Genomic DNA, 27,549 nt, shown 5'->3' with positions numbered 1-27,549 from the left:
TAACACATTAACCCAAAAATGCTACAGATTAAAAAATTGTAATACAGAACAAAAAGTAGTGGAAAATCAGAAAGGGGTATTTATTAACAGCAAAGAACTCAAATATTTTACAAGTTAGCAAAATAAGTATTTTAAACTCCAAGCATTTATTTACAGAATCAAAATATTAAGACATACAGCAAAAATCCTTCATAAATATCAAAATAGATTAAAAAAAACTGAAGTTATTTTTTATTGCATAGAAATGTAGTGACACTAGAACAGCATCATTTAACAAATTCAAACAAGACCAGGCTATTCATATTCTCCCCCCCCCCAGTCATGGTGTTCTAACTATGTCTAGTTTATTTGAACCAATTAAATCTCTACAGAGGTCCTAAATTATTAGCCTAGAGGGAATGACCCAATAGTATCAGAATTGTACACCCCCTGCACTAAATATTTAGCATTGTGGGGATGTGAAGAGCTTGTTTACTTGCCTTACATAAGAATAATCTTTCGGGGATCTCACTTGTTGGCTGTATTTCCCAGAATTTCACCTGGGTCATGACAGTGACATGTCGGGGTAACTAACTGTCTCTAAGGTGTGATGGAAGAGCCTGCAGCTGCATCCCTCCCAAATGCCATGGAGCTGGGAGGAGTCCTGTGAAATGTCAACTTTTGTAAATCCTAACCAGGAAAGGACACCCCTTTAAAAAAAACAAACAAACACATCCTATGAATGTCAAACACCCTCGCCGTTACAACTGGAAGAGTTTGTCGACAAACGAGAAACCTTCCAGTCTTGGGGTAGTAGCTGTTCAGTAAAACTGTTTATTGCAATATCACTTTTTATAAAGAAAACGCCAGACAGCACTTTCTGGCTGCAATATTTTAACATTTATATTGGTGTTTACCAAACAAGGCAATTAAAAAATTATATATGATATATATCAGGATTAAAAATATATATTCCCCAACCCCACCTTCCCTAAAACTTTTACAATCACTATTTGTGACCTTGGTAGAGTAGCATAATAATACTGACAATGCTGATAAATATACAGTACACAGTGCTGCTCAGCTTGTCTTCTAAGTGACTTCAACATATCTGCAAGCCCATTCTTTAACAGCTGCACTACAATGAACTTGAGGTCTCTGTTGATATATGGAGTGTAAACTCATTTGTGTGCAGAACTTTAGATCACAGAATCTCAAGGAGGCAAATTTCTCATTCACTGTTTGAAACATAGATGTTCAGACGCTAGAACGCATTTATACTTCTGTGGGTTCCAAATTACATTGTCACCCTCTGCACTTGTTTTATTTATATTAGACACTGTATACACATACTTTACGTATACCCATGACCAAAACAATAATTGGTGATTGTTTTAAGATATAAATAACACAGCCATTTTTTTTTAAAACATATTTTGCACTCAATGATATTTTTGTTCTTAGTTTTTTTACATGTTTAATAAAATAAGATAATTTTGCTATTAGCTAGGTTTCAAAGAATGTGCATTTGTGTGTGCATGCACATCAGGTTATTGTGTTAATATCTGTGTGCATTATTAATATTGATCAAAAAGATAAATCTACTATTGTGTCATTCCACATACTTATCGTGGGTTATTATTACTGACAAGAACATGCAATATCAAACATTCTCAGGGATAGTTGGAGGTTTCAGGTTTGATTTAACTGCAGATAGCTGTCATAATGTTAAAGTTGGGTCACTCCTAGCCACGACTGCTCTTATTATGTATACTAACTTGATTATGATGGTCAGGATGTGAAATAATGGACCATGATTCCAAAGTGGATCCCTCACTCATTGAGGATCAATCTCCTCATGTACAAACTACAAAACAACTTCTCTGGAACCGCTATAGTGTATATATTAAATATTACTTATACCAACAACAATAACAATTAAAAAAATACTCTGCCTGTCATCATCATAAACAAACTTTGTTGTGCTTCCTTAACACTTAGGGCACAAAAAAAATAGTTTTTATTTTCAATTTCTTTATTTTTAAATGTCACATTTGGACTGGATGTCTGGAGATCTAGACACCACACAGGGGGCTAGTACGATGGGGCCAAAGCTTTCCTCAGAGGAGAGAAAAGACTCCTCGTCAGAGTCAGGCTCCACAGAGATGCTGAGGCTGAAGGAAGCCTTGGCGCTGCCTAAGGTTGGAGTCTGTGCCCCTAACCCCATCACTCCGGGCTCTGGGATGGCCAGATTGGACATATACCTCTGCATCTCCTCCTCGTTCACTGCCTCCATATCCTCACAGACAGAGTTCCTACCCGAAGTGCCGTTCTCACCTCGTCCAGAACTCACTGGGGGGCTTAACCTGTCTACAGCAGGGTAGAACTCACAATCATCCTCCCCCGGTTCTTCTGGTCCCCCCTGGCTGTTGGAGCAATCCATAGCCTCACCCCGATCAGCAGACTGAGAAGCAGCCTGGTAGTGATGAGGAGACCAACTCTCACCATTCTCACTCTCAGCCCCATCTACCTCTTCCTCAAATTCCTCCGACTTAGACCTGGGACGGAACGGTGGGATCTCCAGCACAGAATATTTGCCTCCACTGCTTAGCATCTTCTGTCGCACCTCGTTGCCCAGCAATACAGGGTCGCACTTGCAGACAGTGGAGGCCAGCCCGCCGCCCCCGATTCCGAAGCACTCTTTGGGTAACAACACAGGAGAAACAGGCAGCGATCGACAGCGCCTGCCTGGAAACAGGGAAGGGTCCTGCCAGTAATCAACCCCCCCCGCACCCACACAGCCCTGTCTGAACTGTCGCTGGGAGGTGATCACACCGCTCTGGGGGGAGTGCAGGTCAAACACCAGTGAGATTACAGACTTGCTGGGCATGTCGAAAAACTTGGTCTTGCCACCCTTGAGGTCCTCCCGGGCATTGAAGGGGTTGATTTTGTGGCCACCAGCCCCGCCTCGTGTTGGGTGATAGTAGGGGTCCTGAACATTGATCTTGTGGCTTGACTTCCGAGCGAAAACATCCGACTGGCTCCGTGAAAGCAAGATGTTCCGCCTTGGCCTGGGAGACTTGGGAGGGATCTTGCCGTCCTGAAGTCCCATCGGGTTTGAGCGTTTCACTCCCTGTATCTTATCACCTGGACCTTGGTGAAAAAAAAAGAAAAGAGGAATTAGAAATGTATTTATGCATTGGAGTACATTTAATTTTCATGGGAATAACAAACAAACCTATATATCGATTGGGCATAGATTGGGCATAGCTTCTTGTCGGCATGAAGGGAAGAGGACATGGATGATAAAATCTAAATTCTGACCACCCAGTGGTAGTACAACCACAAACTTAATGTCCTTCTAGATCTGGACTGTCAACAATTTTGGTTCTAATTGACACATTCATAATGTGGTATAGCTGGAAACATAAGCAGGGGAAGGAGGAGAACCACACTTAAGAGACAACTTTTCTGCAACAACTTAAAAAGAACAAACTAAGATTTAAATTTAGAGTGATCATATAATATAGCTACTGTAATTCATCATATATGAATTAGCTTTGCAAATGGTATTACAAGTTTAACCCCATTTTTTGTTAAAATGATACTCTAATAAATCTCTGTTTGACCTGGATGCCCATGGATACTGCTCTGGATGTACAGTAACAATGACCTTAGTCAGGCAGGGAGCATTCCGTTTTCAATTACAGTGTTCCTGCTGTTTCTCTTGCCCCAGGCCCTTACAGCACAGGAGCGATTGCGTGCTTACAACACAATTGTCCTTGTGGTGGAAATAACAACAGGGGCCTGTATTCTATTCTGAAGCTAACGAGCCAGATTGACTAGTGCTGCAGTTCAATGCTCCAGTCTGCAAAACAAGCTGACCCCTGGAATTCAGGATAATAACATATATTTTAGTCCCTCTCCTATTGATATTAAATGTTGTAATTCTCCCCAATTGGAGACGATATGTTAAATCTCCTTTCTGATTAACTAAAAACATCTGCTGTTGCAATAACTAGATGATGCATTCTCCTCCAAATCACATTATTTGACAATTTCACCCATGGGGAGTACCTTTGGGAATTGTCTTCTTGTCGATGCTCTCCAGACTGAGGTGCAGCCTCTCTCTCTCCGCCTCCTGGGCTCTCAGCCGGTTCAGGATCTCCTCCAGTGTCTTCACCATCTCTGGGAAGGAAGGACGGAGCTTGGGGTCCATCTGAAACAGTGTGACAGATGAACAAATGTTATTGTCAGGGGGTGGTCTAATGGGAAGTGCAATGGCTTTAAGGTGACAAGTAATAGGGACAAAGAAAACAATACTCACATTACAGCAGTTAAAAGCCAGCTGGAGGAAGTCAGGTGGGCAGTCTCCAACCATGTGCTGAAAAGCATGGTAGTCCAAACCAAAATTCTAGCAGGAGTGTAAGGAAGAGATACAACTTTCAATACCAGATTAACTGTACCATTTATAACTGGCCCACCTTGGCAAGATCTTAAGTGATAAAAAGGTAGTTTAATGACTCAGTTTCTCCCTTTTGTGGTTTCTAGAGGACCTGCAAGTCCTGTGTTACAAGTTGGGTAACCTTATTTAAAACAAATTAAAAATCAAAAAGAGCTTCCCTGAGATGAAGGAGGCAGACTCTTACCTCTGTGCGTGGGAGATAATCTGGATCAGCCTGTATCCTGGCTATAATCTCACAGAGTATGATACCATAGGAGAAGACATCCGCCTGGAAAAAAGAGAGAAATGCGCCTTTAACCCCTGCTATATTCAAATCCCCCACCTCGTGAAAATGTATAACTTGTGCCAGAAGCAAAGGGTCCACTACAACTGAAATGCAATCAGAACAGACAAGGCAATTGGTACAGAGGCTTGGACTGGAGTCTGGGGGATTTCAAGCAGATTCAATCTTCCCAGGGAACAGCAAAACTGAAATCAAAGGGTTTATTTCCTCTTTGGTAATTAGACGGATATTTCAGATATTAGTCTCCTTCAGCACCAAATCAGTGATTGTGCTAATTTTTCATACCGGATGGTAATGAAAGAAGATTATTATACTCAAGTCTGGGTCTGGTGCACTGCAGTCTCTCACCTTCTCATTGTATTGCTCATCTCTGAGGACCTCGGGCGCCATCCAAAACGGGGAGCCGACCACTGACAATTTCTCACTTTCAACGCTGTAATAGATGAAGAAGAAGATTGGGCAATTCCATGCAAAATGAAGCATGTTCCTGGCTCAACCACACCTCATGTGAGGTTACTCTGGGGTATTTTAAGAAGAATCCTAAAATATTATTTAGAATTATAACAGGGCTAGCATGGAGTGGGGGCTAATCCTATGATGGCTGGCAATATTATACTGCTTACCAAGTCTTAAATCATCCCCACCACCAATGTAATTTTTAAAATGTAATATCCACTTTATTTTTATTTTTTTTTAAATGGGAACATTTCTATGCCTGTATACGTCAAGTCTTGAGAGTATGCTTTACTAGGATTATAATTAGCTTGTTCCAAGTTCACGGTTGAACACTATGTTCCTCAGTACTCAGATGACCAATTACTTTGGCACAAATCTTTCTTTCCATCAGTTTTTTTCCCCCCTGAAAATGTAAAAAGGGACTCATCTCCCCCAAAAAAGTAAAAACACCCACACTTCCTTTTAGATCACAGGATGGATGCCAATTTACAACAAGTTGAATTAAATAAAAAAATGTAAAACTCCTTTGATCTTCACATCACTCTACCTTAAAATAGATTAACTACGAGTCTGGTTAGATATTTATAATCTTAATGTAACAGTACTCCCAGGACCCATATAGCTGCCAACCTTAGTTACATTAGCAAATTGTAACCTAAAAGCAGGTATGGATTAAAAAAAAAATCACATTCAGACAAACCAATCATGACCAGTGGGTGACATTGTGCAAGGCACAAAACTCTGGGAACTTTATTGATTTATATTAGATGAGCCCATCAATATGCAACACCATATTTGCACAGACACGGATTTCTACATAGCAATACTTTAATATAAAAGCAAACTAGAATCTCCACTTGGGGTCACAGTCTCTTCTGTTTGACACAATGTTCTACGCATATGGTGGTGTAAATTTTTTGCCAAGCTGTTTCCATAACATACTCAGCAGATAATAAGGAATTCTCTTACCTGTAATCAGGGATTTTCTCAGCAAGGCCAAAATCTCCCACCACCCCTGTGTAAACGTCTTCCTCACATTTTATCAAACAGTTCTGTGGAGAGATGAACACATACCTTTAAAGCCAAATCTGAGCCGCAGGACTCCCTTTGAAATATGGAATCATTTCTAGATGTTCAATTTGGGATTGTTCCCGGGTGAGATAATTCCCTATGCACACACACCTTGGACGTCAGGTCTCTGTGGAAGATTCCCTTGAAGTGCAGGTAGCTCAGACCCATGGCAATGTCATGTGCCAGCTTGACTCGAGCTGACCAGCTCAGGTGCTTGTTGCTATCAAGAAGCTGTTCCAAATTACCACCATTGATGTACTATAAAAAAAAAAAGAAAAAAAAAATCACATAGAAATTCATATCAACCAAAGTATCACCAGGCAGATCATTACATCCTTTCTGACTATTTATTTAGGATTGACCCACAAAGTGTTGGTGGGGTGTGGGGTGGTGGTTTCACTGTTAGAATCACACCATTAATTATTACTAAAAGGTTGCCCATGCATGTGTGCATTCATTTTGTCCAACCAGAGCTAGCACTGCCCTGTCCTTGCCAAGTCACGGGCACTCCAGAATGCTGCCGAGAAATTGGGATTGACAGAGGGAAGAGATGTGATCACATTACTGCAGCTCCTTCTATCCTGCACTGGCTGCAAACGGATGAACAGATTGATTACAAAAGTTATTCTTTGGTCGCAATGTACTGCAAGTGGAGGTGTAAGTAAACAGTTCTTCAACTCTGAATTCACAGATAAAACCCTTGGGCTCAGATTCTAACCCAGTTTTAGGAACACTTGGAAATTCCTTGATTGCTCATCTGTAGTGTTGAACTGTGTCAAACAATTGCAGTCAGCAGTGACAGTACTGGCACTATCCTCTTTAGCTTAAGAGCCTTTAGCACCAACTGTCCCTTCCCCCTACTCCCCTTATACCACAACTGACTAGACTGCATTCCCAGGCATACCTAACACAATAAGAAACTATTCATGGTTTTATTTTTGTTGTTTCTTTAAGCCTCAGTTCTCATCTATATTAAGACACCAATACATATTGAACTCCATCATCTCTAACTACCACGAGCAAGACAGAGTGGGTGTGTGCATTTCATTTTCGTGCAAACACAAAACAAACACTCAAGTGGGATTGGAAAAGAAAGAAAAAAAAGAAGAACGAACACACACATGAAACTAAGCAGCAACTGCAATCCCATTTACAAGCACGCTTCTCTATTCTGGATACAAAACTACTGAATTTCCAAAGGAGATTTTAGACAAATTGATTAAAATAGTACAATAATGGTTAAGTTAGTCTTCCCTTAAACAGTATAACCCTGCATTAACACTATGCACTATTATACATTATTAAACACCAAATATACATTCACCTCCCCCCCCCCCCCCCCCCCATTTATATTACTGAACAACAAGTTATCTTAGGATATTCAAAACTGCATTCATCCTCATATACATATTGCTTTACACACGAAGCACTGCAACAGGAGACCCTCCTGTATTGCTACATTCACAATAATATTGTACCCAGCTTTTTGTATGTTATTAAAAATATAACGTATACAATTTAACACAGTCTACGCATTTTCATAAATAACCTGACCACTTCCTTCAGGTAATACAAAGGAAATATTCAACAGTGACTAAAAATCGAGAGATAGACTGTAGCAGCACCAGTAGATGATGGGGTGCTCTGTAACCAATAAATAGGAGTGCTTATCTGGAAAGGGTTTTGTTCTTTGGAACTGAAGGGGTCTCAGCTTCCCTGGTTCCACTGCTCCCCCCCATTCCACAAATTCCTTAAATCAAAGGTCAGAGGAGGTTAACAGAAGTGTTATTTGCATGGCTCACAGGGGAGAAATGTTTGATTGACAAGCATTTTTAGTTCCCAGCATGATTAACCTTGCCTCAATCTATAATTACACAGCTGGAATACAGATCAATGGATGATGGATATTATTTGCCATCAGTCAAACAGTCTGCTTAACCAGTTTGATACAAGGAAGGCTGTTTCAGACACATTTTGCAGATTCTAGATGAATTTTAAACCAATGTCTTGTACAAAATAAGCTAGGATTTACTTCAGAAATTATTGTTTTTGAAAGCCTGCTACAGAGACTCCAAGTATGAGGAATCAGCCAGAAACACAGCAATAAAAAACAAATCACACATCGCAATAAGCCTCAATTTTTACTACTATGCTTTTTTTATTTTTATTTTAAAAGGATGTCTATCTCAAATTGAAAAGATGCTAAATTACCCAATAGTTTTTAAATATCAAAAGTGTATTACCATATAAATTACATTTCTAATTATTATTTGCAAGGATATCCTTGTGGCACACACACTCAAAATCTTTGTCATGCTGATGTTGCAATAGTTTCATGATTAGAAAATACAATGTTGCTGAAAGTACAAAATAATAAATACATAAGGGGCTTTCCACCAATATGTAAAACCGTGATAACTCTGCACTGTGTTGTGCTGATAAGAGCAATGCCACTCAAATGAATCTGGAAATTCAGAGAATATTTTGAGAAAGTGGGGTGTTCCAAACCACCTGAGCTGTTGGAATCTTTTTTTTTTTTTGCTCTTGTTAAAGATGCTTAAAATTAGGCGCCATATACTGTAGCGTTGAAGGAAAAACAGTTAAACTGTTGTATTGCATAGCACACAATATGTTACAAGTAGATAAGTTAAAAATTACAACCTGTTCAGGTCATAATGTACTTTAAGGTTTACTGCATACTGTCATTTTATTACAGCAATAAATTAAAAAAGCAGAACAGAAAGGCTTATCTTCATAACAGTAAGGAGTTGCCCAATTCCCAGTGTGATTTATTAAATACAAGAAAAGGAAAAGCTTTTATTAGATCTGACATTTACAATTACAACGACCTTGTTTGAACGCGAAAAATATAAACAGGTCACGCAATTGTTCTTGCTAAGAACATTTTTCACCTGCACACCTTTATTCCTTCCTTCTGGGAGGAGTGACCTGAAAAAATCTATTAATAAAGCTACCACACGAAACCACCGCACAGGCATACATGCTATATATACTGTAAAGATGTTTATCTAAAGCAAAACTCAAAACACAACTAGCAACGGATTACCAGTGTTGCAAACAAACAAACATCCTCATGTCAGTTAACAAAACTGGTAGCATTTCACGAAAATTACCCCTTTACATTCATAAGCCCAAACTTTGCAGCTTCAAAGAAGTCCTTTGAGAAAGTGAAATAATGACATGCGTTTTACACTTTTTTGGGTCCTGATGGAACCTTACACACAGATAGTCACACTACACTACGCAGTGCACAAGAGAACTTCCAATTTTCACCAAACAAGTATTGTTGGGATTATGAGGACCCTCCATATGTGTATGCATGCAAAAACTTTTTTTTTTTCCTTTAGTGAACATCTACAGATAATTTTAAACAAATAAAAAAATGCAGTAATCTTCATAAAATTTAGATTCTACAGGAAATCTGCTTTTAGATAACAGCATATCACACTGTAGATGTTCCCCATTTTTAATCCCACAAAAGGAACTGCTTCTTAGTCAAGTTTCCGGTTGTTAAGTAGCTGCAGTATAGGCTTGCTCGAGAGTTCCTTCAGCAAGTCCTGCATAATGTAAGGATGAAAAAAGCCAAGGCAACAGCACTGCAATGCAAACTGCAGCCTGTTCCGCAATAGGGGCGTGCCTTTATTCCTATTACTTCAAGATGAGACCAATGGGTCCAAGTGTCATAAAACAAGATGCATGCTGCAAACTGCAGGAAATAAAACTGGTGTCTAAACTTGTGTGCAATTACCAATGAGTCAATTTTTATTCCAACACATACCTATGTGGTTATTATTTTGTGTCGATAGTGGGCTGGAAGGTGAGAGTATACTGTGGAAGTTTACATTTTACACCAGGTCACTGACATGACAAGACTGTAAACCATTTATGACAACCGACATGAATACTGCATATTTGAAATACACACAGGAGCTGAAAAGCCAAAAGGGAGAGGCAATACAGTGCCCACACAGTATTATGGGATTGTTGGGAGGAAGCTGCATGTGGAGTACTCAGCTTTCCAATCATGATCAAGGGAGCCATAAATAAAGCTACAACTTCATGACTGTAGCAATGGAAATAATTTAAAAATACAACCAACATTTTCAAGACAAATGCGCAATAAGGGTGTTTCTTAGAAAAGTTAGTACATAAGCAAGCTGTTTTATTGATCTTAATCGCAGCACCATTTAGAGATCTTGATGAAGACGGAACAGACACAGTTAAGATGAAGAGTGACTTCTCTGTATTAATTAAATTAAATTAAAAACAGCTGGAGCCCATTCCCACAGGATAACCCTCACCATGGGTCATGTGACTTCAACAGTATGCCTTCTGTAATCAACTTTAAAGACTGCACTTAAGCAAGTGAACTTTAATTGCACTGCGTATAAATCATCAACACCCACCCCACACTTAATGATCTCCCTTGGTACAGCTGTTTCGAAAGACATGAAGCCCTAGAGTTCCTTCACCAATACAACTTTTTCATCTGGACAAACAGCACAAGGGAGACCCTGACATCTACAATGACAAAAATATATATCAAAAGACACAAAAACTAACAAAATCACTAGGCAACTTTATTGGTGAACATTGTGTTTTAATGTGCACCATACCACAGAAAAGAGAAGAGAAATCTACTCCGTGGGCTTCAGTTAAGTAGTCAGAATTATACTTCGCCTAGGAGGTAGACCCAGGTTTTACAGGTCAGAACTTGCGAAGCCGAGGGTGAGCCTGTATAGCCAAGGCAGTGACTGAACACGAGAGCTTTGCATCACAGTTCAGTGCTCAAACCTCTGAGCTTTTTACTCTACTGCATGCAAGGATACCAAGCTTAATTAAAAAAACACTCCTACAGTATTGAATGCTAGAGGCAGGTTTATTTTTAGCCAACACAACCTCAAACAAATGGAGAAGTGCAGCTCTCCCCAGAGACAGTTAATTATTGATCTGAGATGTACACTTTGATAAGCTCGACTGTCATATAGCAAGCAAACCGCAACTAGATTAAATGGAGACAGAGCCACTTTAGCTTAGGAAATAATAATGGAATAATCAACGGCAGCCTCAGTGGTTTTCAAGGGGAAAACAGTTTACTCTAAAAAGAGTGTTGATAGCTCACAAACTTGTTTGGGGTTACTGGGTATAAATACTACAGTTTTGGATGGATGGGATGGGGTGGTGTGTCCTTTGTAGTGGGATGTAGAAATCCAATCCACACTGCAAATAAGAGATTCCTTCATAAAACCGTTACCCTAATCTCTTTGCAAACTAGCATGTGTAACAGAACTCAGGATTGTTTCCTGCATTTATTGCCTTTTAACACTAGAACGACCAAGGCGGTCATTTTGACCGTTTTTGGAATTTAAGTTTAAATTGCGGTGCATGTGTTTAAGATACAGAGCTGTGCTTTCCTGACTTTTCCTAAATGTATGTACTAATTACCCTGACAAAGAAAGAATCGTGTAGCTGCAAAAAACTAGCGAGATAAAATACTGTCATACCTATTCCGACCAGGAGTGGTCAAATTGACCGATACATATAAAACATATTATAACAATTAAATGTTGCTGTATTATTTGTATTTATCAGTCGGGACTTGCCGTCACGTATTGAAGTTTGATTATATCAGTCTGCATTCCTCAAGTGAGCAGTTTTCTGTCATTTCTATTGTTTCAATGAGCCTCCTGACAGCCCATCAATCAGCCTTGACAGCTCACGGCACCCGGCTGTCTGTCTGCACTCTGGTTACTATAAGTCACTTGTTTTTCTAAGAAATTCATTATTACCCCAATACACATTGAAAATGGATCACAGAAGACGCAGGACAGCAAAGCAGTGTTTGGAATTACTGCAAATTTTACCAAACATCAATTCTGATGCAGCAGAGACGGACAATGACGAATCTGGCTCTGAAGCAGACTGGGTTTGCAAAGATGAATCTTCCAGCAGCAGTGACACTGTGGGCGCAGGAGATCCCGTGGGAGAAGAAGCAATCCTGAAGCCCACCGACAACTACAAGATGATCCCTGGTCAATACCCTTGGAGGAATTAGAAGCTTTCATTGCACTACATGCCCATGGAGCATTTGGTGCCAGAAGCCTGGGTTACTGTTACTGCCAAATGCGCAAAGACAGTCTGCGGTAAGTGCATTGCATATTTTGAAAAGCGCAGGATCTGTGTCACTTGTGCCAGCACTTAGACTTTGTAAACGACTGTAAATGAAGCCCATTCTGTTGAAAAGTTTATTTATTCATGTAATTTTGATTATAGTATGTCTGTGTATAAACGCATAGCTTCGGTTCTGTATATGCGCTTTGTTATGTAGGCAACATAAACCCATTTCTTTTTAATTTTTTTCATACTTATTTACATCGTTTCAGTTGTATAGTTTTGTATGTGCATAATACACTTGTAGATACACAACTTTATTTCCAAATAATTGTTTATTTCATTTTTTACAATTTTTTGAGGTTGCTCTTTATGTAATATGTCTATATATAAAACACACTTCTCTTCAAATGTCCGTTTATTTACAATGTTTCGGTTGTGTAGATGCTTTATATGGCGTTCCTGAATAAAACTACGACTTATATTCAATTGTTTGTCCTTTCATTATAATGTTTATGTTGTTTTTAATACACCGGTCAAATTGAATGGTCATGGTTGTTCTAGGTATGCCTATAAACACGGTCGTTCTAGTGTTAATTGAAGTCTGTCTGATCAATCATTTATACAACAAAGGGGAAAACAAAATAAACGTTACACTATTTTACATAGCAACGAATCTCCCCATTTGAGAAAACACTCCACTATATAATGCATCTTCTTTCTACCTTTTAAATAAGTTAAAAAACACATGTATATACACACCATTAAATCCTATATAGATGCCTTGAAAAACCGTTTGGACAATGTGCAAAGTAGTGGCACTGTCACATCTCAATTTCTGTAATGAATCTCTTACCTCGGTTAGTGCATGGAGCTGGCCTTCGTGCACACAAACGCCCATAAACCTAGATGAACAGATACAAAAATGACTTGGATTAGAGAAGCATGTACCGAAACAAATCTAAGTCTGTTAGTAACACAATGACTTCATATTCAACCTACAATTCACAGGCAGTTTAAGGAGTGCTAACCAAGGTTTTAAAATCAAACTTTTTATTAACATTGGTCCAAATATGCCCGCCAGGCCCAGGAGACCATTTTATAGGGCCTTTTAGCAGTTAACAGATTATTTATTCTGCTGTGACATTACTTTTCTCAAATAATCTTTTTGCCCTAAGAAAACAAATACGTTGCCAGATGTTAAGTGGATTTTGTGGCCCTTTACTGCCTCAAAAGTTGTCCATCCCTGGAATATGCTACCAAAACCACTATAGTACACCTTTTAAACAATGAGCCAATTAATTACCATTATTAAGTCAGTACTAATAGAGCAAATCAATCACACGTTCCACTGAAAAGGAAAAGCACTGAAAGTAGCATTATCTCCTTTCAATAAGTGAAGTGTTTAGAGGCTATTGATCGTTTTTCAAGAAAGCATTTATTGCTTCGGCTTACTCTCTTTTCTTAAACCCTGTACATTGTACATTTAGGAACCGATAAATAGACAAAGAGAAGGAGAGGTGATTCAGTAATTAATCATTATTGTTTAGTTAGTCCAATAAAAGGTATCACATCTCCTTCTCTTTGTCTATCATCTCTGGACAAATATGGCTACCATTTCATCTATCATGAACTGATAAATGAAATGTTATCTTTATTGATGAATTTCACTTTTGACCTTTGCCACTGCATATTTCCATGTGGAAGGTGGCAATCGTGGACTCCAAAGCAGAAAGCAGTCTATATTATACAAGACATAAGTGTTTCTACTCAAAAAGAAAACAGCACAGGATCTACTGTAGGCTATCATTTAAAAGTAATATCTCATGCTCAACTGCATTGCTATTGCAAAGCATTCAACACAACAATGATCAGACAATAATGTTAAAATACCAAGCTCCATGTCTTCACATGAAATAAAAAGAAAACTTATCACTGTACCCCAAACTTGACTGATATACTTTGCTTAAACCATTTACACAAAAACGACGCACAGGTTTGACTATCGATAGTTGTCAAACGATACATCGATTAATCGATGCATCGCCTCAGCCTTAGTTGTTTATAAAAGATTGTTAAGAACATAAAGAACATAAAAAAGTTTACAAACGAGAGGAGGCCATTCGGCCCATCTTGCTCGTTAGGTTGTTAGTAGCTTATTGATCCCAGAATCTCATCAAGCAGCTTCTTGAAGGATCCCAGGGCGTCAGCTTCAACAACATTACTGGGGAGTTGGTTCCAGACCCACACAATTTTCTGTTCTGAATGCCTCTTTATCTAATCTCCATTTGTGACCCCTGGTCCTTGTTTCTTTTTTCAGGTTGAAAAAGTCCCCTGGGTCGACATTGTCAATACCTTTTAGAATTTACAATATTTTAAGATTTTAAGATTAGTTTCTTCACTGCCATATTGTAGATGCACAACCCATGTATTTTAGGTCAGTAAGAACTACCTTTGGGCCACTTGATCAGATGCAGTCTTGCCAAAACACTGGGATGTCTGAAGAGCTTTATTAACTTTCAAATAATTTTTTTACAGCATAATTTCACATTAAAAAGTAACCATTTTAGATAAATATATTACTGGGGATCTAATTTGGACAATCACCAACAACCTTTCATAGAGGATTACAACAAAATGCTTTACAGAGGGGCTCCCGAGTGGCGCATCCAGTAAAGGCGCTCCTCGCAGGATGTGCCCTATAGCCTGGAGATCGCTGGTTCGAATCCAGGCTATGTCACAGCTGACCGTGACCGAGAGTTCCTAGGGGGCGGCGCACAATTGGCTGAGCGCTGCCCGGGTAGGGAGGGCTTAGGTCGGCAGGGGAATCCACGGCTCACCGCGCATCAGCGACCCCTGTGGCCGATAGGGCGCCTGTGGCTCTGCAGCGGAGCCGCCAGATTTGTGTTGTCCTCCGGCACTATAGGTCTGGTAGCATTGCTGTGGATCTGCAGTGCGAAAAATGACGGCTTGGAAGGAGCACGTTTCGGAGGACGCGTGTTTCAGCCTCCGTTTCCTGAGTCGGCGGGGGGGTTGCGAGCGGTGAGCCGGGGATACAGATAATAATTGGGCATGCTAAATTGGGGTGAAAAACCGGGGTAAAAATAATTGGCGACGACTAAATTAAAAACAAAAAAAAACAAAAAAAAACAAAAAAAAAAAAATGCTTTACAGAGGTAGGCTGTGAATTGTGCATTATATGCAGAGTCACTTGCAATAGGACAATGATTTAACATGTCATCTGCAGGATGGAGCACAAAGAGGTTAAGTGACTTGATCAGGGTCACACAGTGAGTCAGTCAGTGGCAGGGGTGGGATTTGAACCAGTGACCTTCTGGTTACAAGCCCTGGACTTTAACCACAGGACCACACTGCCTCCTATATATAGAGGACTACAGAGGACAAAAGTCAATGGCTGGGTCTCAGGAGGATAAACAACTAACCCATATGCTGACCAGACTGCCTGTCTCCAACCTACAAGCCCCCCTCTAAAACCCCATAATACAAAACAGCGGCTATTCTACAAGTCATAATTCCTTGCCCCAATGTCAACCTCCTAACACCACCACCACATAGAAGCCCTATCGGTCCATTCTCTCTCACACACACACACACACACACACACACACACACACACTCACACTTTCATCCTTTCAGTTAGTTTAGTCTGTAACATGGCTGTAAACCCAGTACACTGGTATTGTGAATTTGAAGCTATAGCTTACTGGAAGCCTTGTAAATACAATTAACAGTCTACTAGAAGCCAGCATGTGGGCCCCATGCATTTTAGCCATAAACCTACCACCAACAATGAGCTGTTTGTAATATGAACACACTGCTCTCCTCTTCCCTAATCACCTCCACACACTGCTTGTTTTACTAAATCTCAAAATACAAAAACAGAGATGAATTTACTTAAGCCCATTGGCGTCATTTAATTCGGTATGCACTTTTTAGCTTTTGTACTCCTGAAGCAAGTACCAACTTGTCTCTCTATATACAGCGAGAGAATTCAGGTTTCACGCGGATGCCAAACGTTTCTGCTCGTTTGGAATATGTGCTGTATCTAGCGTGACTTCCGATGTTGCCACCTCTCAGGAAGCAAGTTACAGTAATAGCCTGCAGAAACCATGAGGAGGAAGTTAGAGCTTGAAACTACTGTACAGTATGTGGTCATCCCATCTGTAATAAGGAACAACAGTATTCTCCCAGTAGACAGAGACAACAAAAAATTGGGTAGGTGGGGTTCCTATGGAGATCCAGGGAAGTTGGGACTTCAAAATAAATAATTTTTACATTGAACCTAAATTTAGTGCATATGAAAAGTACCGAGTACTGTGTCATTAACACTGCAACAAATGTAGTTAGTGAGTAATACTAAAAGGTCAAGCAGATATTAAACATAAAAAATGTTTTAAAAAAAACAAAAAACATTAAGATGATTTTCATTAAGACAATCTCAGCTGTCTTTTGATCTTGTAAAATTATCAACAAGATTTTCAATGTTCACAGTACCTGTGTGTCGTATATTTTCTGACAAGTTATCCGTTTTGCGAAAAAGACCAGAGTTTCTTAGCAGATGCCTTGTAACAGCTGGCCCTGGCCCTGTAAGCATACTGCAGCAATGAGGTACTACCTGAGGATGTTGGGGTGTGAGAGCCTGTTCATGAGCTGCACCTCCCTCAACATGTTAGCTCTGTTGCTGCTCATCTTGTTCATCTTTAGGGCCATCACCTGGTCAGAGGTCCGGTGTCGCACCTGGAATACAAAATACAGAGAGTAGGCATGGGAACCCCTTAAGCTAGACTTACTAAACTTTGGCTATAGTGCAAAATATATAACCGTGAGACAGATAAAACACTGAAGCTGGCTGATGGGTTTAGCTATTGCAACACATGAGTTAACAGTCACAACTGTTGTGTAGTAAGACTGCAATCATGGCCTTGTCTGGTCTACTTTCATAAGAGAACACAAATTCCATCACATCTTTTTAAGCTGCCACATTTCAAACTCTAAAGCATCCAATTCAAAACATGCAGGCTCAAATATTAATTCAAATAGGACAGGTCATAAGGATTTAGGGTCCTCCCTAAAGAGAAAAGAACCACGATAGACATGGGGAACTACTTAGTCAGAAAATACTGTAGGAGCCCCACGGTCAACAAACACGACTGGCAAAAAAGGTGGATTTCAACACAGCTATGGGAATAACATTTTTTTTGTTTTGGGGCATGGGAGTTTCAGACTTTTAATGAAGGACTGACAATCAACTAGTGGTGATGCCATGATATAACACAGCAGTGTGCACACCCCATCATTTCATAGCATCTTGTACATTTACTTGTTTTTGTACTGCATTCTAGAAGCAGCATATTAGAACTCTACTCTATTATAGTATTTTAAGTTGAACTTTGTATTGCATGAACTTCATGATGGAAAGCTGTAAAAAACCTAAAACATTCATGCACTCTTCTTAACCTTTAACTGCCCTGGATCAATGTTCACTTGCTGGAGCCAGCATACTTTTACTAGCCTCCCTAAAATACAAAGAACATTAGTTATGAAGTTCTGAAAAACACACCTATCATAAGACAGCTCATTTATTTTAATTATAGATTTAATTTAATCATTTAATTTGAAAAGTTTGACCCAGAATTTCATGTACAGTGGAAACGTTTGACAGAACCAGAAGTGATCCCAGGTGACTGAAAAACAGCTCTACTCTCTAGTATGCAAAACATTTTACTCTAATATCTTTCAATGTGTTATTTCTCCAATAAAAACTTCAGGACTCTAACTTTTACAACTTAGGAAATACAACCCACAGCTATCTCCAGAGGCTTCAGAGTGCTGCCATTCATTCCGTTATGGACAACCACACAAGCACATCCTAATGGAGAAGTACTTTGAATAGGTGGCAATAGTTTTTAAATTAAAGAGAAAACAATTTAAAACACCTTCTGCAGTGGAATCAAATGTGCACACAGGGCTGTAAATGGGTAAAGTTTATTGCAACAACGCATCTGTCAACCACAGGAAGAGCTCGCTTTAAAACATACAAGAATAATCTTTTGCTATCTGAGCCTCTTGGTTAACTTCCTTCAACAGCTAGCAAACCTAAAAACAGAAAGCAAAAGTGAATATCAGCAAACTGTAGCTTTGAGTTTGGAAAACCCTGCTGCAGGACTTCAATCTACCAACAGGTAGAGTGCTGGGAAGGGGGCAGGGGTTCTGTCCTGTTTGTGTGCTGGAGAGTCAAACCACTTACGCCATTAATGTCTTTTTTTTTTGGCACCCAGGAAAAGTTGGTAGCCCACTAAAATATGATGCATAATGGTTAAAAAATGAGCATTAAATAATATTAATATTCTTTTTGTATACACTTTCTACTGCGATACCTGTGTTCCTTGTACAACTTGAGCCTAAGAATCGTTGACCCTTCCATACACAAAGCCAGAAGTAAACAAACCGGGAATAACTTCAACAATTCAGAGGCTGTGTGCCATCAGCTGTACCATCGTTCATAGGAGGCTTACAAGTTCCTGTCTCGTTTGCAGATATTAACATATTAAAATTACACATGTTCCTTTGCATGGGAAAAAGGGAATGCAAACCCATACACAAAGTATAATTCTATCTCTCTGTTTACAGAATGTTGTAGTATCCCTTTTGAACTTCAACAAAGAAGTGATCCAAGCCTTTAAGATTATCTCAATAGCCTAATTATAAACACCATATTGTCATAGGGTACTTGCTGTAGTTTATAAACCAGAGAGTACATGATGAGCTAAATAAAGGCTGTAAACAACCCTCCCCAAAAATGAAAGGAACATCTTCTGCAACAGAAATGACCAAACTACTGAACCCTGGAAACAAGGCTCATTCTCGGAAGTCTTGTCCTACGCTCTCCAGGCACCTGACCAGTAGGACTGCTGAACACAAAGGCCTCCTGATTCAAACCACACTTGCATGACTCAGCCTGCACTCTATGCAGTAAAGTCAGCGGGGATCACCCAAATGGATACAGTTTTGATCAGAAGTAATTAAATAATTATGGTAATCCCATTATGTAAAGAATTAGTAGACCACTTAAAATGGATTACAGTCCCAGGAGTGCTGAATAAGATATTTTATTGTATAAGAAACCAGGCACACTGTATTAAAATCAGCCTCAAAACAGCATGTCCAAAATGTACAGTGTGCATGCGATACCTTATATACAGAGAAAGTAGTTAACACAATTCTTTAATAAAAACTCTCTAGAGGTAGAATACAACTGCACTCATTCAAAACCTTCCTAGCAGGTACTCTGTCCACATGTGCACCACAATTAAAGTACAGTACAGCATTCCCTCTGACTTGCACATCACGTGCAAATATTACATATTTGTATAGAAGTATAGTACATGTACAATGTATTAACTACTGTAAATTGGTGCATTACTGAATTGTGTAATAACGAGAGCGCACTGGATATTATTGAGACTGTAGCAGCATCGGTGGTTCTATAATTTGTAATAAATTAAGTGACTTATTCTGCTAACATTTATTATTATTCTGCCAGCAGTCACCTGTGCTCCAACCCTAGCAAGACTTTAAAAGACATACGGTAGGCCCTGCCTGTCACCCAATTGTACTACTATAATTTATTAAAGAATTGATATCATATCTACTTTGAAGAACAGTGCACAGTATTGTGCCAATTGACTTAGTTCTAATACCTCATATGTATTTAAAAAAGTGGCTAAGCTGCTGTTTCACACAAATTGAGCGTATGTGGGAGGTCTCACACTACTTGGGCCGGCTTGACCTGCATGGTGAGCAATCGGAGTGGGGAGTCATTAGCGCTGTGTGTACTAAGACCAGGGGCAGTTTTGCCATAAGGCTTGGGGGGGCTTTTGCAACACCACTCCCCCCCCCCCCCCTTATCTCTCTGGTAAGAGCACTCCGAATTACGAGACAGGTACCACAGCCTAATGCTCAGCCCCGGCTAATTCTCACCCCGTGAATTTTTGCCTAGGCTAATTCTCACCCCGTGAATTTTTACCTCAGCTAATTCCCATAGTCAGACAGCCTAGGGGTGAGAATTAGCCTAGGCTAAAATTCGCGGGGGTGAAAGTTAGCCGGGGGTAAGTATTAGGCTGTGACACCGGTGTGAAAAAACTCAGCTTTAAATTCTTCGTGCGGGCGTCCAGGGAGTTATGTATTTGGAATGTATATAAATAAATGAACCTGACAATGGTAAGAATTCACATAAATCAGTTAACTTTTATGAGTTTGATTGTGTCAGGTTTTCAGTTATGGTGTTTTTTAAATATTAATTTACATTTTGTTTAAGTAGCTGATCAGAGCTGTAATGTTTTTAACAACATACACAAATCATGCAAAGCTGTTCTTTTTTTGTTTAAAGTGACAGCAGTCGCAGTACATTGCATCTTGGTTGCAAATGCAGAAACAAAGAACTTTTTTTTTTTTTTTTTTTTTTTTTTTATTCCAGGGACAGCATGAAAGTAGCACAGTTTGCATCAATGACCCCAATGTGAATTATTTTGTTTTAACTATTTCAACATTGTAGACCTGTATATAGGTCTAGGAAAAATAACACAGCAGTAACTAATATACTATGTGTACTGTTTATCTATGGCGGTTTTTATTTTTTTCCAGTGTGGATACTGTTTATTTAATTATCCTAGGGTAGTGTAACTCCTTAGTAAAAGACTTACTGAAATTGCACCTTAAGTTTTTGGCAGTATTAGTGGACATTTACTGCAGAAATATTCTGAAAACTGATTAGAAGAATGGATCTATAACAGTTTTACCCAAAGCTTATTATGTTTTATTGTTCACTTTATCATTTAACACTTAAAAAACAGGCATCTTTTTTTTTTTTAAACTCACAACACATCATTTTGTTGTAACTAGAAAGTTGAACAAAAGTCCATATGCAATTTTGCACAGTGAAAAATAGTACACAAATTTTAAAACACAAAAAATGTGTTTTACTCCACTTAATTTTGGTTGAATACGGTACAATAGTTCACTTGTAAAACAAATGCTGTCTTTTTATTTCTCGTGTGTACCTCGTGTGGCATAACTTAGTTCTTTCTCATATAAAACACTCATAAGAATACAGCACAATATACAGGACCAGCTACATTAGCAATGCAACAACTGCTACAAAAGCAAAAAAGAGGTTGCCCTGGGTTGTCAGCCGAGATTAATAACCTAAAAATGTTCTCTTGGCTCCACTCCCCACAGGCTAAGCCTCCCCTAGGAATTATTTCTGGAGCCGCCCCTGGGCGAGACAGACCCATGCTTGTGATGTGTGTCGAAAGCAGGCTTTAGTCATATTTGAATAAACGTATGTAATGGCCCATGAGAGTGGCAAAGTAACCTAGCAACAGGGATTTGTTTTCAAGGAAGATCAATTGCTGAAGCTAGTAAACTTGAAAAAGGGTCACACAATTCCCAGCCACAGCACCCAACCTAACAACCAGGGGTTATCCAATACTTTGTATTGTTTTCAGAGACTATAGACTGGACCATAGCGCCAATAGCATTCTGCTCACAGGTATGCTGGACTGTATTACGTCACTACCCGTAATGATCACATTGGATTCTATCTTGAACCACATTTCATTACTCCACAATACAAGAATTGTCCGGCACCTCATCTTTCTGCCTAAGCTTACCTTTCACAAATGTAAATTGGGCACATAATTATTATTCATTTCTTTTATAAACTACAACAAAATTTGAAGAAAAACCACTTGCCTTGTAAACTTCGGAGAAGAAGCCGGTGCCGATTCTCTCGCAAATGAAGTCGTCGAGGCGTGTGAGGCGGGAGAAGGCGCTGATGAGGGCTCGATAGGAGGAGGAGCAGAACCGGCCCATCTGGGGGGCACACGCCTCCCCCCCGCCCCCTCCCTCATGATCCTCAAACCGATCTGGCCGAGACGGGAACCCCGATATTGAATTCCGCTTGTTCCGATCCATCACACCTCCCCCCGCCACCCCACCTCAACAGGATAACAGTACTACTACTTCAAAAAAAAAAAAAAAAAAAAAGAAAAAGATGAAAATGTTTTACATTTTTTGGCATCCGTATGGAACTCCAATCTCTTGAGCACAAATCTAAAAAGAAAGGAAAAAAAAAATTTTAAATCTAATTTTAGACGAGTACTGTTCTCACAAAGGGTTGTCATTTCCTTGATTGGTTTCAGCTGGGAAGACTCCCTTTTAGAAACAGATGACAGGTAGAATTATAAAACCTAAGTAGTCCGAAGACAACAACAGTTTGCTAACTAACTCTTAAACCTACTTCAGTCAAAAAGCTGTATTGCAGTGGTACACAGTGAGGGCCATTCTAGCCACGATACTGTATTTCTTACACCCATACATTTAATTACTTAATTGAACCAATTACACCTCTATTCAGACATTAAATCAAAGAATTGGTAACCTGTGAAACCTGAGGTGGAATAGCCTTGAGGACTGGAGTTGTGCACCCTGCCTTATTGCATTAAATACAACTGCAATAGCCACAGGGGGTGTCCGTGTACGAGAGTCAATCCAGGAAACAATTTCACCCTTCAGGGCAATACAAACACTGCTGGGCAAAATACACATTACCAATACTTCCCACCTTTAACTGTGCCTCTAGTTCAAAGTTTTTCTTTTATAAGTGAAAAACTGGACATGTATTTTTTCCTCCTGCAGTTGTCTCGCCATTTGCTGTGGTTTTGTGGTCTTTGTTAGACTCAAGCATGCCAAGGCTGGAGACAGCTGAGCTTTAACATGTGGACAGAAAGATTCAGTCATCTCTATACAGCAGCTCAGCTTACTGCCAAATTCATTTTATACAGAGTAGTGCGCAGTAAAACTACTGAAACTAAGAATATTAATAGCATTAATACAAACAAAACAGGTCAGTGGAGGAGGCTTGACAACAGTTGAATTTTTGGTTCTTTAACTAGTCTAAAATTGGCTGGAAGTGTAAATGATCTATAACTGTAGACTGACTTTTGCTTGCTCTGAAAAAAACACATATATTTTTAAATGTTATTTTGTCAGGGGTACCATATTACATATAGTATTCTTCTGAAGAATACTTTGTTACATTATTGATGAACTAGTGATTTTCAGACTGATTAGACCATCCTTTATTTGGTGGCTGTATTGTAAATGAATGTCTTTTCCAACAGATCAGACACCGTGACCAAGGTCTGTTTGTTTTCCCATCAGGCAGATCTGTTAATCTTGCACATAGCCCTTAGCTTAATACACCTTAACGCACCGTATCTGGGTTATGGAGTCTGGTGTCTGGACTTTGTATTCCTTTTACAAATGTACTGTTCAATAGTTAAGAAAGCAAACACTAGTTATAATGACTTGCCATGCACTAAAATAATAACCTTCATTCTAAAGAAAAGATACTCGGAACAAATGTTTGTTTGTTAGCTGCTCCTTGTGCTGCAGTTGTGCTTTTCAGGAACTACAGGTATTGTACACTGTGGGGTATGCACAAGCAAAAAGGAAGATCTTTCTAACAATCTATGCTAGGTAAGGGAAGCTTGGAAACATATTCCTAACAGAAACAATGCCAGTTTGATTGCTCCCTCCTATACAGTACAAATGGCAGACTGTCAATCTAGTGAACAAAAAATGTTTAGGAAAGAAACAATGAATGAGAAAAAACATCTACTGATTGCCAACAGTACACAGAAAATTAAATCTGGAAAGAACTTTGTCATTAGAAAACTAATTCGCCTTTTTAGCTTTTAAAACACCATATGTATTATTATTTGGGGACTCCAATTAAATAGTAATCTCAGAATAAACAAGTTTGTCGTTTGTTTCCTTACAGTACAAGGCTTACAAAATATTATCAGTACAATAAATGGTCCGTTGTCATTAGTTGTCCTTCTTAGAGTTGTGTATGATTCTGGCTGAACAAATATGTAGTTATCACATTTAATTATGGGCCAAAGGTTAAAGGTTATGCATTTGGATTGCCTGGATGTAACCCACCTGGCTGCACCCCAGCATGGCTTGTATATGTGGTGGGGAATGCTGTGTTATGACAGGAAATGCCTTTCACTGAAGCTAATGTGTAATTTGTTGATTTTAAGTGTCACTTAAGGGGGGGGGTACTGAATCAACTGTGACTTAAATGTTAAACTTCCTACTCAAAACAAGCAGATCCCCAACACCAGAATTATTGTTCCCAGCATATTTTGGGGGCTAAAGTGGCGATACATTTATGCAGAGTTTAAGATTGGAAAAACGCGGTTGTTCAGAACATAATAATCCAACATTCCTAGCATCTTATTTATTTTTTAAATATTTAACTTGTGATGTTAGATTTTTGATTGATTTTCAAACCCTTGGTATATAAATGTCTCTATTTTAATTATATAAACTGTTTAGATCAATTGAATAGACCCCCACGCTTAAACCCTTAATAGGCATCTACAATAAACTACAATCAATAGAATGCTGACTGAGTGCCAGGAACATCCTTGCACATAGTGACGTCTTCAAACATGCTATTTAATAAAGTAGTAGCCTGCAGTCAGTGAGGAATGTGTTCAGTTTAGGCTGAGTGGAGATAAAAATAAAAATCTCCACATTCCCATAAAGCACAAGGGCTGCAAGGTACTTTGATGCAGTAGATTCCAGGTTTATTCTGTAATGCACTTTAAATAGTTTCCTACTCACATATTATGCATAACCTTCCGGAAACATTGACAAATATACAGTAACCAGAGCTGTGTCTAATATTGCTGTGCTGTAGTGGGCAGTTCCGTATGGAAGACGTGTGGTACCCAAACGGCACTGGATTGTTGATTCTTTGAATTACTGTATATGTCCTTATCCTAACCACATCAAGGAATTTCTCTTACAGTATTTTAATTAGAAGCTACAAATAGTCCAGTAATGCCTTTAGCAATAGAGCAGCTTTTTATTAACACGTTTAAAGAATCTTTCTACAAATCTTATAATGGTATATAATTAGGTAAATAATATATGGTATAAATAATGTAGTGTAATTACATCTGACAGATCAATATAAACAGTTAAACTAGCTACAATTGGTAGACATACTGTGTGGTGCATTTGACCCTATGCAAGTCAACCATGGCCGTACAATTATGTACGTGACAGTATACATTCATTATTATTTGTGGATGTTTACAGTACAAAAAAGAATGCGACGTTGTCTGTACTACAACAGATATTGTGGTCAGACACATGAATCGAAAACTTAATTCCGGACAGCTAGTTGGTAGCTCTGATCTTTGTTTCAGGTTTCTACAGTTGGATGTAATGTAATGCAAAAACTGATATGAATACTTTGCAAAGTAATATAATTCTTACGCCATTGCAATCTGTAAGATATTGTTTCTGCATTACGACTCAATACGAAATAAAACTACTGTCAATAGTTTTTGTTTTGATTGAATGCACGCAGCAGTGGTTACTTGTTTTATTTGTAAATATCAATTAAATACACTTAAAATTATTAAGGACGTCAATGTTTCTATTATTTATTTGTGTTAGAAAAGAAAACACTCACATAACTATCATCTTTGTTTACATTAATGTAACTTAACAGTAAAAAGTTACAATATGCTTAAATCGGAGTCGGTTAATTAAATAGGAAAACAAACAGTAATACATGCAACATTAATCAAAAAGTTAAAATAAATAATAACTTACCTGGTCGTGACTCAAGCCGATGCTGTCGTTATTATCAGGCCTCGGACCTCGGGCCTTAATGAGCTTCTCATTTCACTCACTGTGATGTAAACACAGCTAAAATAAAAACGCAAAGTAGTCCTATCGTCTGAAATCTTTAAAACCGACAGACTCACAAGGTAGAAATTGAAAAGAGGCTAGTCGTTCATTTATTTTCAAATCTACAAAAAGACCTACAGACCTAAAAAAAGCTATATATATATATATATATATATATATATATATATATATATATATATATATATGATTTTGTGATCAAAGAAAAAGCTGCGTAAAACCGTCTATAGTTTACATATTTTTGTTTCACCGCTCAGTGTTTATTTACTCCACACTAAACCACTAACAATTGCCAATGTTTTGCAAACTATTATGAGCAGGTTCTGTCTTCTTCCTGCGCACAGTAAAACCCGCTACGTCCGCTTTACTTTAGTTCACTGTAGTCACAACCCATTTTTTTTGTATATAAATATTTAACTGACCGTTTTTCAAATTTCACCTCCCCTTTTCTCAGCATGTCTAACAAAATGTTCCAAACACTGCTGCTTGCCTTTGGAGTCCAGTATTAGTTTCTCCCCACAAACCGAAACCTGATACCTCGGGGTTTTTTTTTTTTTGATTGACAACACTAAGAGCCACACAGACAAAATAAAGGGGTGTGAGCGACAGTAATCTTCACAATTTTTTGCCGAATGAAATAAGAAGGGCGTGTAACATAGAGATGATGTGTAAGTAAACTAACGGGTTAAAAAAAACAAAAAAAAAACACAGTCCTTAAATGTGATCGATGTCCATCCTAACGAATCCAGAGCAAGGCAGCTGTTCTGGCCAACCAGCACGTTGCACTTGATGATGTGTAGTACCGTATAACCACGCAAACAAGCGCAACATTTATTTGGGTAATAATACTATTCCTTTATTTACAAAGACTAGAATTCCTTCATTTTAACAAGAATTTCAAATTGTGTGCTTTCAATATCAAACAGTTTTTTTTTTATTTATTTTTTTTATATGGTATCGAGTAATAGATGGTCAGCAGTTAATTTGTATCTGCGACATCACTGTGATCAGGATGAACATATCAGTGCCAGGGTCACCGGTTCAGTTTTGGGACAGTTCAAGAATGCATTCAGGGAGCTTTTTAATGTCTTTTTTTTTGTTAAAATAATACCATTTTAAAGCTTAATGGAAGAAGTAATGTACTGTAAGTCCATACACTTTAACTATCAAATAAATATTGAGAAATCAAAGTTTTACAAGCTTGTACACTTGAATAACAATATTTTAACCATGTGTTGGAAAATGCTGTTTTCACTCAATTAATACAATAATACTTTGTTTTTACTGTAATATGTTTCAAATTTTGGTTCTTGAATGCAACTTATAGGTCATGTTACAACAACAA

The 27,549-nt window shown here is 38.6% G+C and overlaps 1 protein-coding gene across 6 annotated transcripts; it reads right to left on the bottom strand.

Annotated features, from left to right (window-relative positions):
• Nucleotides 1-56: 56 nt before the first annotated feature.
• Nucleotides 57-26,894, bottom strand: LOC117417017 (dual specificity testis-specific protein kinase 2-like). 6 transcript variants are annotated; one of them, XM_034028639.3, is made up of 12 exons: nucleotides 26,627-26,894; nucleotides 26,109-26,204; nucleotides 22,161-22,429; nucleotides 17,023-17,144; nucleotides 13,243-13,291; nucleotides 6,366-6,512; nucleotides 6,153-6,235; nucleotides 5,076-5,160; nucleotides 4,629-4,712; nucleotides 4,307-4,393; nucleotides 4,057-4,198; nucleotides 57-3,132 (listed from the first exon to the last, which is right to left on the bottom strand). In XM_034028639.3, exons 3-12 carry the CDS (start codon nucleotides 22,380-22,382, stop codon nucleotides 2,021-2,023), a joined length of 2,133 nt encoding a protein of 710 aa, XP_033884530.1. In that variant the 5' UTR covers nucleotides 22,383-22,429; nucleotides 26,109-26,204; nucleotides 26,627-26,894; the 3' UTR covers nucleotides 57-2,020. The 6 variants fall into 6 exon arrangements, with proteins under 6 accessions (XP_033884530.1, XP_033884532.1, XP_033884531.1 ...); XM_034028641.3 differs by having other exon boundaries at nucleotides 22,161-22,426; XM_034028640.3 differs by having other exon boundaries at nucleotides 26,109-26,187.
• Between the last annotated feature and the right edge of the window lie 655 nt (nucleotides 26,895-27,549).

The sequence above is a fragment of the Acipenser ruthenus genome, chromosome 12 (genome assembly GCF_902713425.1).
Source record: "Acipenser ruthenus chromosome 12, fAciRut3.2 maternal haplotype, whole genome shotgun sequence".
Taxonomy (NCBI): Eukaryota; Metazoa; Chordata; class Actinopteri; order Acipenseriformes; family Acipenseridae; genus Acipenser; species Acipenser ruthenus.
Note: the sequence above shows the minus strand (reverse complement) of the source record. Positions and strands in the feature narration are given on the sequence as shown.